The sequence below is a fragment of the Cololabis saira genome, chromosome 12 (genome assembly GCF_033807715.1).
Source record: "Cololabis saira isolate AMF1-May2022 chromosome 12, fColSai1.1, whole genome shotgun sequence".
Lineage (NCBI taxonomy): Eukaryota > Metazoa > Chordata > Actinopteri > Beloniformes > Belonidae > Cololabis > Cololabis saira.
Genome location: NC_084598.1, coordinates 32,001,318 through 32,017,908, shown reverse-complemented (window position 1 = coordinate 32,017,908; position 16,591 = coordinate 32,001,318). Strand labels below are relative to the sequence as shown.

The 16,591-nt window shown below is 44.1% G+C and overlaps 1 protein-coding gene across 3 annotated transcripts in view; it reads right to left on the bottom strand.

The window, feature by feature from the left end:
- Nucleotides 1–16,501, bottom strand: part of mtor (mechanistic target of rapamycin kinase) — a 120,982-nt gene extending 104,481 nt beyond the window's left edge. For 2 of the 3 annotated variants that reach the window (XM_061736614.1, XM_061736616.1), the window contains exons 1-18: nucleotides 16,340–16,488; nucleotides 15,877–16,013; nucleotides 13,059–13,167; nucleotides 12,716–12,948; nucleotides 11,282–11,482; nucleotides 11,054–11,188; nucleotides 10,683–10,958; nucleotides 9,798–9,906; nucleotides 9,438–9,621; nucleotides 8,394–8,522; nucleotides 8,059–8,303; nucleotides 6,460–6,669; nucleotides 6,179–6,384; nucleotides 4,995–5,117; nucleotides 4,614–4,697; nucleotides 3,828–3,920; nucleotides 3,562–3,696; nucleotides 917–1,046 (exon numbers count right to left, since the gene is read on the bottom strand). In XM_061736614.1, the coding sequence (XP_061592598.1) occupies nucleotides 917–1,046; nucleotides 3,562–3,696; nucleotides 3,828–3,920; nucleotides 4,614–4,697; nucleotides 4,995–5,117; nucleotides 6,179–6,384; nucleotides 6,460–6,669; nucleotides 8,059–8,303; nucleotides 8,394–8,522; nucleotides 9,438–9,621; nucleotides 9,798–9,906; nucleotides 10,683–10,958; nucleotides 11,054–11,188; nucleotides 11,282–11,482; nucleotides 12,716–12,948; nucleotides 13,059–13,167; nucleotides 15,877–16,005 (2,731 nt within the window). In that variant the 5' untranslated portion in view covers nucleotides 16,006–16,013; nucleotides 16,340–16,488. Of the gene's footprint in view, nucleotides 1–916; nucleotides 1,047–3,561; nucleotides 3,697–3,827; nucleotides 3,921–4,613; nucleotides 4,698–4,994; nucleotides 5,118–6,178; nucleotides 6,385–6,459; nucleotides 6,670–8,058; nucleotides 8,304–8,393; nucleotides 8,523–9,437; nucleotides 9,622–9,797; nucleotides 9,907–10,682; nucleotides 10,959–11,053; nucleotides 11,189–11,281; nucleotides 11,483–12,715; nucleotides 12,949–13,058; nucleotides 13,168–15,876; nucleotides 16,014–16,339 lie in introns of all 3 variants that reach the window. The other variant, XM_061736615.1, reaches the window with a different exon arrangement.
- Nucleotides 16,502–16,591: the final 90 nt, after the last annotated feature.

Here is a 16,591-nt window from a genome sequence, read left to right as displayed (position 1 = left end):
GTTTTTAAAAAGAAAAAGAAAAATGATGGTGCATAAAATGTAGGTCAATATCAATTATAGAGTATTTTTCTCATTATAATTCAGAAGACGATGGATGAAACTAAAAGATTACTTATTTATCACATCATCATGATTATGATAAACACCTGCGTCATGGATTTAAGCACCTCGAACCACTGACGTGAGCATAATCAGTTTAAAGCAGATAAGTAAAAACAGTTGACGTAGAGGATGCAGTTTATTGGATTTGCGGCCAAAACCAAGTGGTTAAAAGGCCTTAATATCACTAATCCAATAAACCGTCTATTGATCCGCTAACCCACCTCAGTGAGACACTGGAGGAGCAGCTGCAGCTGCGATTAATTTAGCATCCGAGTCGTGACTCTCCGCCGTAGTTTTTGTTTAGAAAGCTTAAAACAGGAGGACAAATTCAGTCGTGATTTGCGTGACGTATAAAGTTCATAGCCGGGACGGCCAAAAGCTGCATGCAATTATCATTTTAGAGGAAAAAAACAACTATTATTAGATGGTAAAGAGTGTAAATGTGCGTTAGTGAACAAAGCTGCTCTGATCGAGGCCTGAGTGTGTTAGTGGCTAAATTAATATCAGCGCAGAAGGGCAATCATGAGCGGGGGAGTTCAGCCTAGACATATAAACTCTTAAAAAGACAAAAATGTTTTAAAGTTACACTGCCAGACTGAACCAGATCCTCCAGAGCAGCTCCCAGGGAACACATCGACACATTGAGATCTGAATAAGTGTCATGATCACTCAAAAACTTTCCAGATGCCGCTGTGAAAATCTGATACCGTCGTAAATTTGAGGAATGCAAATAAAAAGTTAATATAATCCACACTGTGGCTGCTGGTGAAAGAAAATCATTTGGTGTTATTAGCAGCAGCCATCAGAGACCTACCTGAGTCCTGGCTGGACTTGGACTCGGAGAGGCTGACGGCGGACGCGTCGCGGGATTGGTCGATCATGCCGATGTTCACCTTGTGCTTGTAGGGATCCAGAGCGCCGAGGAGGCCCAGAACACGGATGGCCTGTTGGAGACGCAGCAGGTTAGCCAAGACGCCGTGTGAGCACAGCGTAAGCAGCCGCTGGCCGACCCGCCTTCAAAGTTTATCAATAATTTCACAAAATCAGACTCTGACACCCGGAATTAGGAGAAAAATGACGTCCAGAAACTTTTCAAAATTAAATTTCCTTTGACCTCTGTTCAGCATTTTATCAATGATGGGACGGTTTGGAGCAGAGGACAGAGGAATACCACCGCCATGTTTTCAGAAGCTTCATTTAGCCTTTTTCCTTAAAGTAAGTACGTACACACCCCGTCTTTACGTAAAGCAAAGGTCTAAAAGGTAAGAAACTGAATAATCTGAATAATAAAAAAACAACAACGCTAACTCCGGATTAGTCCACAAACCATTTATAGGGACATTTATTTACGATAAACTGGCAGGAACTATGCGCTAGCAGATCTCGGTTCACAGCGGGGGTTGGATCTTGGTGCCCGTCTGCCACCAGTGTCTTAATTTGTGCAGCGGCAGGTGAGTTTGATCACTCTACCGGCTACCGAGGCGCATACATAAAACAGTCAAATAAACAATGATCCAGCATTTTAAAACTTTCCAGAGCAGAGACTGAATGAACTCGACTCTGTTTGTTTCACTGCGACGGGACGGTTTTAGCATCATGTTACCATGCCAACAGTGACACTCCTGCTGGCTGTAAACTAATAGAAAGATTTTTAATTTTTTAATACACACAAAAGGGCCCCTCAATTGTTGTCTTTGTCTACATTTAACACAGAATGTGAGGTTACACGGTGAAAGCAAAAGGAAAGAAAAGAGAATAAGAGCCGGAGGAAAACCCAGAAGGAGAAATTCGGCACGGAAACAAATTTTTCTCCCCATTTCGTTGGTTTTTATATTTTATTTGCTTTTAATGAAAAGCAGAGAGCAGCTGACGGTCAGTCAGTCAACTAACTTGCGCTACATTTTCTTGTAGCTTTCAACTGCATATTTATAAATCTTCTAAATGAATATTTCTTATTCATATGTCCATCTTATTTTTCACATGGTGCCTTTGTTATTGCTTTAAGGGTGGGTTCTGTTCGGCTTCATTGTGGACAGCAAAGACAGAGTTTAAACTTTGCTGCTAAAACACTGCTACTCAAATAAAAAACTCAATTTAAACTTAAACAAGAAATCAATCAGGCAGCTGCAGCTGATCCAGAACGCTGCCGCCAGAGTCCTTACAAACACCAGGAAACTGGACCACATTACACCGGTCATGAAATCACTACACTGGCTTCCAGTGAGTCAAAGGATAGAGTTTAAAACCTTACTGCTGGTCTACAAAGACCTCAATGGTCTTGGACCAAAATACATGGTTGATCTGTTAGTTCCTATGAAGCTCCCAGACCCCTGAGGTTCATCTGGATCTGGTTTGTTGTTTGTCCCAAGAACCAGAACCAAGCAAGGTGAGGCAGCGTTCAGTTATTCTGCTCCTCACCGGTGGAACAAACTTCCTGTAGACCTGAGGTCTGCTCAAACTGTAGATCCTTTAAATCAGGCCTAAAAACATTACTGTTTACTCAAGCGTACTCCTAAATTATACTTACCTGCTGTATTCTACTGCCCTTACCTTTTAACAACTTGTTCTTTTTATTATTTTACCTCTTTTCTTATCATTTTATTTAATTTTATTTGTTATTTACTGTTTAATTGTGTCTTGCCGCTTTTACTGTTGATGTAAAGCACTTTGAATTTAGCTTGTGTTGAATTATGCTTTACAAATAAACTTGCCTTGCCTTGCCCAACAAAACTGGGTTCAGTTTAAGACCATGAGTCCATGCTAACTACAATACTCTGCACAACCTGAACATGGAAACTTTTCCATTTATAATATTTTTAGTATTTTTTTTTTTTTTTAATTTATTTACTGTATATACTTTTCTTTTTTTACCATTTTCACGGAGCTTGCTACGGGACCAGGGAAACAAATCTCATTCTGTCATGTCTAACATGTGTTGGAATGAAAATAAAAACTCCTTGAACCTTGAACCCTTAAGTGGTGCGTACGCCTGAGGAAACGTCTGCCATGGAGGCACTTGAGAGGCCTGCAGGCTGAAAGGACGACTCCCGTTGCTTTTCTATCCCTCTTCAAGAGAAATGAGCAGGAAAACAGCAGAACCCTCAGAAACTGATCTGCAGACAGTCAGAGGGACTGTGATTATGAACGCCATGTGGGGGGTCCTTCTGAATCATTTAATCCTGTTTATAGTATGATTATAATGCTTAAGAGAGATTTGAACAACTTCATTTAAGCTTCATTTTATACCTTTAAGTTTACGTTAATACGTTTCTTTAGCTTTTACAGGATGATACAAACAGCTGTTCTATGATTGGATTTATCCCGCACAGCTACAAAATAATAATAAACGCCAGATTTTGAACGCTACCTGCCGCTGTAGCAGGTGAGCAAAAACAGAACGAGTTCATTTCCAACCGTGATTCACACGGCTCAGAGGAAGGGGAGGCGTCCTCTGCATACCTCTCTCCTGATGCCCTGGTTTTGCTCAGTCTTGAGGAAGTTCAGCAGCACCTCGAGAAGTGACGGGTACTTGCGGTAGGGTTCCACCACATAGCCCGTACTGGCCACCTGCTGACCGAGGGTCCACAGCGCCACCTGCAGGACAGTCAGAGGCATAAAGGTGAAGATAAAGGGGTGAAAGAAACTTTGGGGGGAGCTTTTCTTACTTTTCACTCAATAAAATGTGCATCTTTTAGATTTTTTAACATTATCTCCTCTGCGCATACCTGACGTTTGGCCAGCGATGAAGAGTCCTGCAGCATGTCCATGATGATTGGAAAAAGCTCGTCCATCCACTTCCTCATCTCAAGACCACTCACCTGGCAGGTCAGGAACCAAGAACAGGAAAATATTGAATCAAGCTGCCTCATAATTCATTTTCATGTCTGTCAAAAGAATCGCCTGAAGAGTAAAACAGAAAACGGATTCATTTAAAAGAGTCAAGGTTCCTCTTACGCAATAAGATCACGTCCAGGTTCACAATTCCGACCTGAACTACAGACCTGAACTACACTAAAGAGAGCGACTCTATTCACATCAATTCAAGGTGTTTTTGTGTAAACTTGTGACGTTTCATTAAAATGTGTTTCAAATCAGCGGGTTAAGACTCATATCAGTTCAAAATAAAAGAATAAAAGGTCGACATGGCCGACAGTGTGTCTTCTCTGGAGTCCCTACGTTCTCTTGGGCCGTCTCTGTGAGCCGACACATCAACAGCTGGTCTCCTGCCTCTTCCTGCACTGAGCCAGATGTGGCCTCTTGAGCATCGCCGCCGCTCTGTCTGCACTGCAAAATCTGCCTGCTTTTAACTTCCTGACTCCTCTTTGGAAAGCGTTTAACCACCTAGGCGGGGTGAAGGAAGTCAGGATCCGTGAGGTGGGGCTCTCTGCCTCCGCTGAAGATACGCTCTGATGGTTCGGGCATCGGTTTAGCAAAGATTTACACCGTTTCAGTGAACAACGGATGAAAAGCACAAAATGTACAAATAAATAAAAGTGGAAAAACAGTCTTACTTGAGCCAACTCCCCAATAGTTGCGAGGACACTGATCACCACCCCTGGATTGGGGTCGGGGTCCTTCAGCTTGAGAATGAGAGCCTGCGAACAGAAAGGTTCAATTCAATTCAATTTTATCTATATAGCGTCTAATACAACAAAAGTTGTCTCCAGACGCTTTCCAGAGACCCAGAACATGAACCCCGAGCAATTATTACATAAACAATGGCAGGTAAAAACTCCCATAGTGGGAGAAAAGCCTTAAGCCAAACAGTGGCAAGGAAAAACTCCCCTTTAGGAGGGATTAAGGTTATTAAGGTGAGGTGGAGTCTCTGGATATATGACTATAAGCCAGCTTTTACCAAACACCTTCACGGCGGAGAACTTGCAGAAGTCTACCTTGAGGATGGGCTCCATATACGGTCGTATCAGGCGGGGGGCGTTGGAGACCAGGTGGCCGAGCATGCGAGCACTTTGCTCCTTGTTCCTGCCGACACCACTGTGCTCCAGCTCTGTTAAGATCTGCAACACAATCAAAACACACAGGTGGCATAAGATTCACAACGTTCTCCAGTGGCTTTCAGCTGATCCCTTCAGGGGTCGCCACGACGAACCATCCGGCTTCATCTACCCCATCCTCTTCCCCGTACATGTCCAAAACATCTCAGTCCCTCCAATGTAGGCTACTCATCCCTGGTCCCATCCATCCTCATCGCTCGCAGAGAAATATCAACATTTTAACCTCTACTACTTTCAACCTTGCCTCCTGTCTTTAAATCAAAATATATAAATACATAGAAAAAAAAAAACAAAAAAAACATGGCTCATATCTTGCAGTTGCAGGTCAAAGGTATTTAGAGGCAAATATTCCTGTGTAACTTTGTGTTAAGTGGGGATACTTGTGGATTTTTCTTATTTACACACTAGTGTGGACTTTGCTGCCCCCTACAGAAATCCATCTGAAACAGCAGAAGCAAGATCTTCAGATAAATACCTAAATAAATTAAGTATGATAAATTACACCAAAACGACAGGTTTCAGGAATAATAACAAAAACCTACAGGAGAAGATATATTATTAGTTGACAAATCAAAAGTCTGATTTCATCGTAATTTATACTGATTCTGATAGACAATTAACATTGTGGTTCGATGTTAAATGTGCTTGTTATCAATCATCTTCAAGTTGTTAAATTGTTCTGTTAATTCATCACAACTAAATACTTATTGGTAAGCGAGTCTTTGACGGCACTGGCAATCCTGCCTTTTTTCAAATTTGATTTTCACAAATACGCTGGACGTAAATGTCACCAAAGACGCCGATTATAACGTCGCTGCTGAACTGTTTTTCAGCACCATCTTAAAAATGTGATGCATTTTTTCCCTCGTTGGTACAAATGATGCACATTGACAGGTTATTAATTCAGTCTTTTACAACTTCACATAAACTGGTTTTTACTGTGTGCAGATTGACTAGATCGGTGCGTCCGAACCTTTACGAAGTAAACCGTTTACTCATACTGGAGCCGTCATCTTTGTGGGCGTGTTGGTGCAGGTGCAGGGACCCTGTTGTGACCATCCTACCTGGATTAGCATTTTGCGCAGGAAGGGCATGACGAAGGCCGGGTTCATGCTGCTGAGCCGTCCGATGGTGCAGATGGCCAGCTCTCTGATCTCAAACACTTCATCGTTCAGTGCAACAAACAGCGCCTGCAGGTTCTCGGCCTGGGCCAGGTGTGCATCGAAACGCTCATCGAGGGAAGCCAGGACGCAGTACCGGATATCTGGATCTGAGGGAAAACGACAAGTGTTTTGACTATCACCTTATACTACTCACGTACACGTGCCACTCAGCCGGCAGTTACCTGGGTCGGTGATGCCCACGACTAGCAGCTTGCTGAGCACGTCTGCAACCACCTGCACGGCGGTCTGGCTCACAACGTGGCCGCTGATCAGATGAATGGAGGGGGTGAGGAGGCGGGAGCAGGTCCGGGCCGCCTCCATCCGGATTTCCTTGTGTTCGCTGTTCAGAAAATGATCCGCGCAGTGCCGCACGAACTGGGTCAGGGAGTGTCCTGGGGATGGGAGGCAAATATCAAGACTTTTGTTGCAATCACTGCTATTATGACCAACACAAAGAGGAGTTTAGCTGTATTTATTCACTTTACAATGCTTGTCGACACACACATCCTGTCTTGCTGTGACACACCTTCATTCATCCTCTCTCTAGTGAGCATCTCCACCTCTCTGACCTCCCTCTGACCTTCCCTGTACTCCTCCGTCAGCAGGCTCAAAGCAAACCCTTCATCTGTGGAGCTCTTTTCTTGGCATGAAAGCATCGTGCCGTCTGCAGATTTCACCCGCTTTCCTGACCTCATTCACTGAGTGACTCGTCAGCTTTACATCTCTGTAGTTCCTATAGCTCTGGACGTCAGCCTTGTCCTCCAACATCAGCGTACAGATATCTTAACCTCCTCCGGAATTCTGTCACTCCAAAAATCTAGTCGAATCCCCCACTCTCATCTCTCCCAGATTCTTTGATATTTCCACCAGTACGTCGCTATCCTTTCGAGGCTGCGTTGATTTTAACTCTACTGATTCCTGTCACTTCTTGGTTTACAGGTCCTGTATCTTCCACCCTTCTCTCTCACTCTTATGGCGCTTTTCCACTAGTACCTACTCAGCCCGGTTTGGCTCGACTCGGTTTGGTTCTTTCCCACTAGAGATGTAACGTACAGAGTAGATACTTTTTCTGTAACTACCGGTACTCTGCTGAGGTTCTAAGCAGATGAGTCGGGCTGGATGTGACGTCATCACTACATGACACCGATTGGTCGGGGGTTGGCCAGTCATCAGTTGAAGAGCAACTGACGGCGGCTTCTTGTTCATTTTATCTGACAGGCAATGGCAGCGCAGAAGTCTGTTTGGTGATCAAACTCTGAGGTGCAAATGTTCATAAACCTGGTGGCTGAGTGGAGAATTAAAAAGGGATCAGACGGGCGATAAGGAACGACCTAGAGCTCTGCCACTTCATAGCTGCTCGCCGCTACCAACAGACTTTTCAGCAGCGCCGAGACAAACTAAAAAAATTTAAAAAGCGTCACCACTTGAAGCTTCTCTCACTCTCATTTTTTAACTTGATATCGAACACAAGCCACAGACCCAGCAGCACATATATCATCTCCTCCATGTTTTACATCTTTAGTGTTGTTGTCTTCTTCGTTTAGATCACACAATCAAATACGTCACAGCATCTTCGCTCCAACCCGCCTACTTCTGCTCTAGGTACTGAATTGTTATGGAAAAGAAACCAGGCTGAGTTGAGTCGAGCCGAGTAGGTACTAGTGGAAAAGTGCCATTATTCTCTTCATTCGTTAGTTCCCAGGTAGTTCCATTAAGATCCTTAATCACTTTAATCATCCCAACCCGCTGCATGCAGCACAAGGTATTTTTAAGGTCGTTACCTTCAAACTCAAAGCTTCCCAGAGTGCGCAGGGCCAGGGTGATGCTGCCGACGTCGCTGGCCTCGGGGATGTTCGTGAGACTCGGCGAGGCCAGTTGGTGCGCGAGGCCTTTGGGCATGCCGGGGTGTCGCAGCGGCTTGTGCATCAACACCAGGGAGAGCATCTTCAGCAGACCATCCTGGATGTCCTTTTTCAGCTGGGGGATTTGACGGCTCAGATCGTACAGCACCGCCGTTAGCGCAGGGCTAAGAGGCGGAGACGAGTTAAACAATAGTCACGTTAAACTTTGTTTTATTTACGTGTAAACCCAAACCTAAATGTTCTCTCTGTCCCACCTGAGGCCCACAGCCAGCATGGGCTCCAGCAGCTCCTTGATGTCCGGCTGGATGCTGGGACCCATGGCCCGAGACAGCATGCTGATGCAGGTGAACACGGTCGCATCCACCTGGATGGTTTTCTGCCTCCTGCAAACGTAACAGCACAGTATTATAATACAAATTAAGGGGTTTCTGTCTAAACAAGACATGGAAAAACGTATTCATGCATTCATTTTCAGTAGGTTGGATTATTGCAATGGCATCTTTACAGGCCTTAACAAGAAATCTATCAGGCAGCTGCAGCTGATCCAGAACGCTGCTGCCAGAGTCCTTACAAACACCAGGAAACTGGACCACATTACACCGGTCATGAAATCACTACACTGGCTTCCAGTGAGTCAAAGGATAGAGTTTAAAATCTTACTGCTGGTCTACAAAGACCTGAATGGTCTTGGACCAAAATACATGCTTGATCTGTTAGTTCCTATGAAGCTCCCAGACCCCTGAGGTTCATCTGGATCTGGTTTGTTGTGGTTCCCAAGAACCAGAACCAAGCAAGGTGAGGCAGCGTTCAGTTATTCTGCTCCTCACCGGTGGAACAAACTTCCTGTAGACCTGAGGTCTGCTCCAACTGTAGATCCTTTAAATCATTACTGTTTACTGAAGCATACTCTTAAATTAAATACTTACCTGCTGTACTCTACTGGCCTTATTTTTTCAACTTTTGCTTTTTATTATTTTACCTCTTTTCTTGTCACTTTATTTCATTGTATTTGTTATTTACTGTTTAACTGCGTCTTGCTGCTTTTAATGTTGATGTAAAGAACTTTGAATTACCTTGTGAAGTGTACTATTCAAATAAACTCGCCTTGCCTTGCCTACGTCTGCTGCTGAGAATGACTTGAATATACATCATCTCTGAGCCTTTGAAGATTTATAAGCATCCCACCAGACACAGCAATCAAAAAATGTCTTAGTCAGACGATATCAGATGCAACAGCTTAGTGATTTTAAACACTCTGACGTCACTAAAAATGACATATTCCTCAGACAGTTACTGACTTGTGTGCGAAGTCCTTGGGTGGCAGAGCAGCTTTGATGATTTCGAGGATCTTGGTGAGGTACGGCTGGATTTCCGCTCGGACAGCCACCACCAGCAGCCCCAAGGCCTGGAAGGCCGCCGTCCTCTCCTTCTCCTTCTTCAGACAGCCGAGCAGGTACCCCATGGTGTCTGACAAGTACTGGTCTGCACAGCCAACACAGAACCGCAGAGAGCATCGTTTAAGCTCTAGATGGCAGTACAATAAACTGACCCAGTTTTTACTCGAGTAAAGCCAACTAAGATATTCAAGATCCATAAATATGCACATAGATAAAAGTTGCTGCATCAAATTCGGTTTCGAGTGAACTTTTGCTTCCCACCTGTGAACGTGTGCGGCTGGAAGGCAGCTAAACGTGGGAGCAGGTTGAGGATGGTCATCTGGATCAGAGGGTTTTTACTGGCTTTATATTTCAGGACCCACCGGCACACCTGGTTGAACGAAACACATCTGTGTCAGCTGTGTTTGGTGAGAAATAAACACAACTTGGTGGATTCTGGTATGAATTCATTGTCCTTCTGGGATAAATAAAAGTATTTTTGAGTTGGATTTGAAGACCTGGAAGGCTGCGATGAACCAGAACGATGCTGATGTTTTCTGAAGCTTGTTTTATTTTATGATATGTGATATCTGATCACTTTTATCACTGATGCTGATCTTTTTCTGATGCTTATGTTTTTATACATTATTTTATGATGTGTTATATCTGATACCTTTTATCTCTGTTTTTCGTGTTGTGAAGCGTCATGAGATGACCTTTGTTATGATTTGACGCAAAACAAATAAATTGAATTGAATTGAATTGAAATTGAATGTGTCCACAACAGGAAGACGTTAGTTTCACAAAAACATCTCAGTTGAATGACAGACTGACATTCCCCAAATATTCACGTATTTGTCGACAATCTGCAAACAGGGCGGGACCAAGATGGTTCGCGTACATATATGGTCAGATACAGCCTCATCACAGTTTCCAGTTCTCATAATAAAATATTATTATATTCCTAATAATATATTTTTCATTCATAATAAAAAAAATAAAATAAAAATCTATTTTCAGCCTTTAACTTCTGGTCAGAATCACAATCATGTTTATTTGGCCAAGTCAGGTCAAACAAAACATGGAATTTGACTCGGTTATTTTCGCTCACTGTCCAGTGTCCAGTGCTGCGGTGCAGCTCTAATCTGGTGTTTCCGGGGGCTCTACCTGGTCGAAGCGCTCCTCCATCAGCTCGCGGCAGTAGCGGCTCTCCACCAGCGAGCTCTTGGCCGGGGCCGGCGTGGCCCCGAAGCTGAGGAAGCCCTGAGGCGTGCTGTAGCCCAGCAGACCCAGCAGGGCGTTGGCCTGCTGCGGCTGCACCGACTGGAAGCTGGTGAAGGGCGTGATGTGACGGGGTTTGGTTCCGAAGCCCATCAGCTCCTTGCAGTAGCGGTCGTGCACCAGCTGCTGCTGCGTGATCTCCTCCATCTCCTCACGCATGCGCTGGCGGGGAACGAGACGGCGAGGGGAAACGTCAAGTTATTTGGACGTGAGAATCTTCCCACGGGGTTGGGGGATCGTCAGAACTCAGAACTCACCTCTCCCTCCATACTGCTGATGCGAACCAGCTCGTTTAGTATCAGAAGAGCGCCGTGGACCCTGTCGTCGCGATTCATCCCCTTCTCCTTGGCCAGAGTCTCATCGAAGCCTTTCTCTGCCTCCTCAAAGGTTTGCTGTTCCACAAAACACAAACATTCAAGTCTGAGCACACAAACCCCAAAGGTTCTCCCCAGAGACAGAACACAGAACCGGCCAGCTCAGCGTACCTTGTACCACTGTGGTTTCTGCATTTCTTTGGTCTCCCTCTGCGTGGTGAGGATGAGGCAGGCTCGCAGCGCGGACACCGCTCCTTCACGGATGGCCTGCTTCGGGTCCCACACTGCATAAAAGATGTTGTCGAAGAAGGGCTGCACTTGCTGGAAAAAGAAGGTGGGTGCGCTCACAGCCAGCTCCCTCAAAACCAACACCTGGAAGACACAGAAAAGCAGCGCACGAATCAGAAAGAGACCCTCCGGGTTGGAAGCCGATGTATATTCATTGGTACTTCAGGAATTGTTTCAAGGTTTTAAAAAGAACAACTGGATGGTAACCATTAGCATTTTTTAAATATGGATATGTTAGTGGGCCAGAACATCCTTCTGGTGAGAGGAGAGCAGCTTTCAACAAGAAAACACATCTGCTAAAGTTGTACAATATTAAATACGTCATTCTTTCTTTATTAGCTGCGTTTAAATGGCCTTCCAGATGCAGCCAGTGTTGTGATGAGCGAGCACATATCCGAGTGCAGATGAAGAGCCCTTAAACCCTACTTAAAAGTTTTAAAAGTTTAAAAATTAAAAATGCAGTATTTAACTTGAGCAAAGCGTTCTGTGCCAAGACCTCGTTCAATTAAAAATGAGCTAACAGATGCCGGCCCGCTTAAAAAGCAGCACAATCATTTTTTTTTTTCTAGTTTTACAGTCAAACGTTCCCGTCTCCTGCAGCATCTGATTACACCAATCTGTGCACAGCGGATGTAATCAGACACAATCAAACTTCTCCCGTAGTCTGATTACAGCCTAGAAACTTGGTGTTCAGCTGCAGCTCCTGGATGAGCTTAACCTCGGTCAGACTTGTGTCTGAGGATGTAACGGCCCCGAGACCGACGTCTTCTTCACTCATCATCAGAAATCTGAAGCTACAGCGTTTTTCGGTAAAAAAGTGGTTTTTTGGACGTGTTCTGGTAGATCTGACTAAAATATTGGGCCTTTTTTCACCCTGATCATTATGATACACGTCGCTGACAGGCAAGAGCTGCAACAGACAACGTTAACCTTTGACATTAACCATCTAGCTGGGAACAAAACAAACAATGGAAACAGACGACAGGCAAGAATGCGAGAGGAAAGAGTCAGACAGTATTCATCCAGTGATGAGGAAGTAGTCCAGGATTCTGATTGTGATTATAATTACCCCCACAATTAGCATTAATTAGCACCACATACTGTTTATGTAAATCCCCTTTGCTCAATACAAATCCACTCTGAAAACTGCAGTCAGGAAATGTACTTAAAAAATCTGAACACAACGAAGTAGGAACTAATGAGCCACAGTTTGAGTTTAAAACAGTGGTGGAGGCTCAGAGATCATCGTCCGCCCTCATATCCACCCCCGCAGAGTGTGAACAACAAACACCACCCTGTTGTGTGCTCGTCACTCACCGCTGCATGGCGTCTGCCCTCGTTCCTGTCGGCTCCCAGCCACTCCAGGGCCCTCTTCACCTCGAACTCCACATACTCGGCAGTAAATGTGTCTCCAGCCATGGATAAGTGGCCCATGGCTTTGGAGGCCATCTCCATCACCACAGGGTCGCTGGAGGGGAGCAGGTTACGGAGGTAGTTGGCAAACCGGCTTATCCTGGTGGCATTTCCCCCCTCCACGCCAATTAGGCTCACTGGAAGGAAACCATTGCAGAAGTGTTTTATTACACGTGTGTGCATGCAGTTTGGCACCATCCTGTGTGATACACAGATAAACAGAAAGAAAAATACGTCTAGAACTCACCTATGGCCAGAATGCCCCCTTTCTTCTCATTCACGTCCGAGCTGGATACCAGCTCGAATATGTGGTGGTTTAACTCATCGTAGAACGTAGTGGCTTCATCTTGACTCAACTGTGACAAAAAAAAGAAGATATTAATGGTGATAAAAGTGATTAAATGACTGCTTGGTTCGTTATTATTGCACAGAATGATACAGTTGCAACCAGAAGTTTACCTGTTTTAAGTTAAATATACATGTTAAGTGTCCTGTTTGAAGTGTGAGTAACAACTGAGAGATTTCAGGTTTTTATTTCTTTCTATAAAGTCATAAATGGGCATTCTCTACAGCTGCTTTCAGGCGACAGGACTTCCAGAGCCGAGGTGCTGTTTTGTAATCGGGAGTCATTTAGTCACTTTGTCATTCACATTACATGACTGATTGGCAGGGGGAGTCACACGATACAGGGTCCTGCATTAATATGCTCCAAAAACTGGTATACAAACCATGTTTTGATAAAACATAAATGAGAAACGAGACATTACAATCCATAAAACACAAGTTGTCTCTCTTAAAAATGATTCAAGGGAAGAAGGAAGCTGTTAATGCGATGATTTGTTCGTCAACAGGGACATGTGGGTAGCATGCGCTGTCTGAGTTTCAAAAACAGCTGAAGGTCAGTAAAAATGAAAACGCAGCTGTCTGCTCGTATCTATGATACGGTGCTTTGTGTCTCGGTCGATGTTTACAGCAACGCCTCCTTGTTTCACAGTTTTCCCTTCAGGATTCCCCTCCTCATGTTCACCTCACATCTCGCATCTCAGTAAACTAAATATCTATCAGTCTGCAACCTCGGAAAACTGTGTAGAAAAAGTATAAAAGTGGCCTAAATTGAATCTGGACTTAAACTGTCCTGGCTTTAGTTGATCTTGATGATTAACTGGAGACATACGTATAGATGGATTTTAAGGGGCACCTTCAAAGATGATGACCTCGTCGCAAAATATCATGGAGGAAAAAAAAAAAGTTAATTAATCCACTGTAAAACGTGTTCTACATCGACATGCGCTTCAAGGCCATGCAGCATAAAAAAACGCCAGATTACCAGTTTTTATGAATGTAAAAAGGATCTTAATTTTTAGAAATTGGTCCTGTGATTTGTTCAGACTAAAACAGAACTGTTTGGTCATAATCTATTCCTGTTAAAGTCGAACACTATTTCTATCACAGATCCATCAAGTGGGGGTGGTAAAGGGATATAAATACCTCTGTGTACACCCAGACAACAGACTGGACTGGAGACAACAGTAATGCTATATATGCAAGAAGGGACAGAGCAGACTGGACTTCTCGAGGATGCTTTAGTCCAAGAGTATCTGCAGCAGGATGTTTTATATCTTATATAAGTCAGTTGAGTTGAGTAGCAGAATCAGACCCAGTGACTGAATAAAACTCATAATTGTATCTCATAATCATCATTGTTCTTGTAGTTTGCTGTTGTGGTGGTCTAAATACCCCACATGTTTCGGCGATTCCTTTCACCTTCATCAGTCACAAGATGGTGTGTGTGACCAGCCAATTTAATTTTAACATCAGTGTAAGCTGATGTTAAAATTAAATTGTAAAGCCATGAACTTTCTTAAATTATTAAATCATATATCAGTATAACTCTTAGTGCTCCTGCTCTACCAGGATAGGTAATACTAATATAACTTTTCTTTTGTACCTTTGACAGTGTGTCTGTGTCTCTCCTCTCTATGTTCTTTACTCTGTCTTTCTGGTCTCAGGGGAGTTTTTCATTGCCACTGTTTGGCTTAAGGCCATTTTTTATGGAATAATTGCTCGGGGGCATGTTCTGGGTCTCCCTGGAAAGCGTCTAAAGACAACTTGTATTGTAAAAGACGCTAAATAAATACAAAACTGAATAAACTGTAAGGACGTTCGGCTTTGTTCTGGAGCCTCTAGAGCTGATTAAACAGGATCTTTCATAAAGTGACAAACATAATGGACAACACTGATCATCCTCTTCTTAAAACAGTAATTCAACAACAGAGTCTTCAGTCGGGGGCGTCTTCAGATCCGCTGTAACACAGATCACTACCAGGGAGATCCTTGCTGCCAACAGCCATAACAATAATGGTAATGATAGTGTATGATCAAATTCCCCTTCGAGGATGATTAAAGTATTGTTGAATTGATAATAGTCATTTTTATGTTTATATGAAAATGGGAAGGAGGGTCTCAGAATATTATCCCAACTGTGAGGTAGAGGAGGTGACAGCATCATGGTGTGGGACAGTCACACATTTTCTGAACTACATGTAAACTTGGCTGCCTCTGACATGGACACATCCACATCCAGAACAGAGGCCGTGCATGTTCAGTGTCAGCTGATGGATGTTCAGCTGATGGATGTTCAGTGTGCAGGTGATGGATGTTCAATGTCAGGTGATGGATGTTCAATGTCAGGTGGTGGATGTTCAGCTCATGGATGTTCAGTGTGCAGGTGATGGATGTTCAGGTTCAGGTGCAGGTGATGGATGTTCAGGTGATGGATGTGCAGGTGATGGATTTTCAGGTGCAGGTGATGGATTTTCAGGTGCAGGTGATGGATGTTCAGGTGACGGGTGTTCAGGTGACGGGTGTTCAGGTGACGGGTGTTCAGGTGACGGGTGTCCAGTGTGCAGGTGAGGTACATGTATGTTCAGTGTGCAGGTGAGGTACATGTATGTTCAGGTGCAGGTGAGGTACATGTATGTTCAGGTGCAGGTGAGGTACATGTATGTTCAGGTAATGGGTGTTCAGTGTCAGGTGAGGTACATGTATGTTCAGGTACTGCTCACCTCTCTGAGCTCCGTGGTCACATAGTGCTGCAGGTCTTTGGCAGATTTTGCTCTGGTATCTTCGTTCCGACTCTTCAGGCCGCTAATAAACTGCTGCAGCACCGTGGCTGTGCCCGACAGGATCACCATGGCTCTATCTGCGAAGAAACAGGGAGTTTTTACAGTAAAAGTGTCAAGGTTATGAGAGAAACACAACTATGGGATGTTTACAAGCGATCGGCTCCTGTTAGCGGAACAAAACCTTTCTTATTAATAACACATGACATAACAAACACAGATAAATACATTATATGATAAACATATCATTTACACAGCCAGATCAGGACTTTCAGGTCCAGGTAGCGTGATTTAGCAGCAGGTAACTAAAGTCTGGTGAATCACGCTTGTTTTGTTTAGCTACCACCAGCTAATGCTAAGCTACAGTACAAAGCGTGCAAAGAGCAAAGAAACACGTTTATATCACCTGCGCGCTCTTGTTAATATCACATACCCTTATCTGCTATTCAGCCCATGCAGAATGTCTGTCATTACACGAGTTTTTCGGCTGTCACGGCGCTCAGGAGGATAATTAGTTCAGGTAAAAATCTGGCTCCGTTGCAAACCTCACAGGAGTTTGGTTGCGCAACAGTTGCGCAGTGGCGCATGCGCAGATGGTAAAAGAGCTGCACGCAGCTTTGACGCTCTCGAACTCCGAAATGAGGTGAGGGTGATTTTT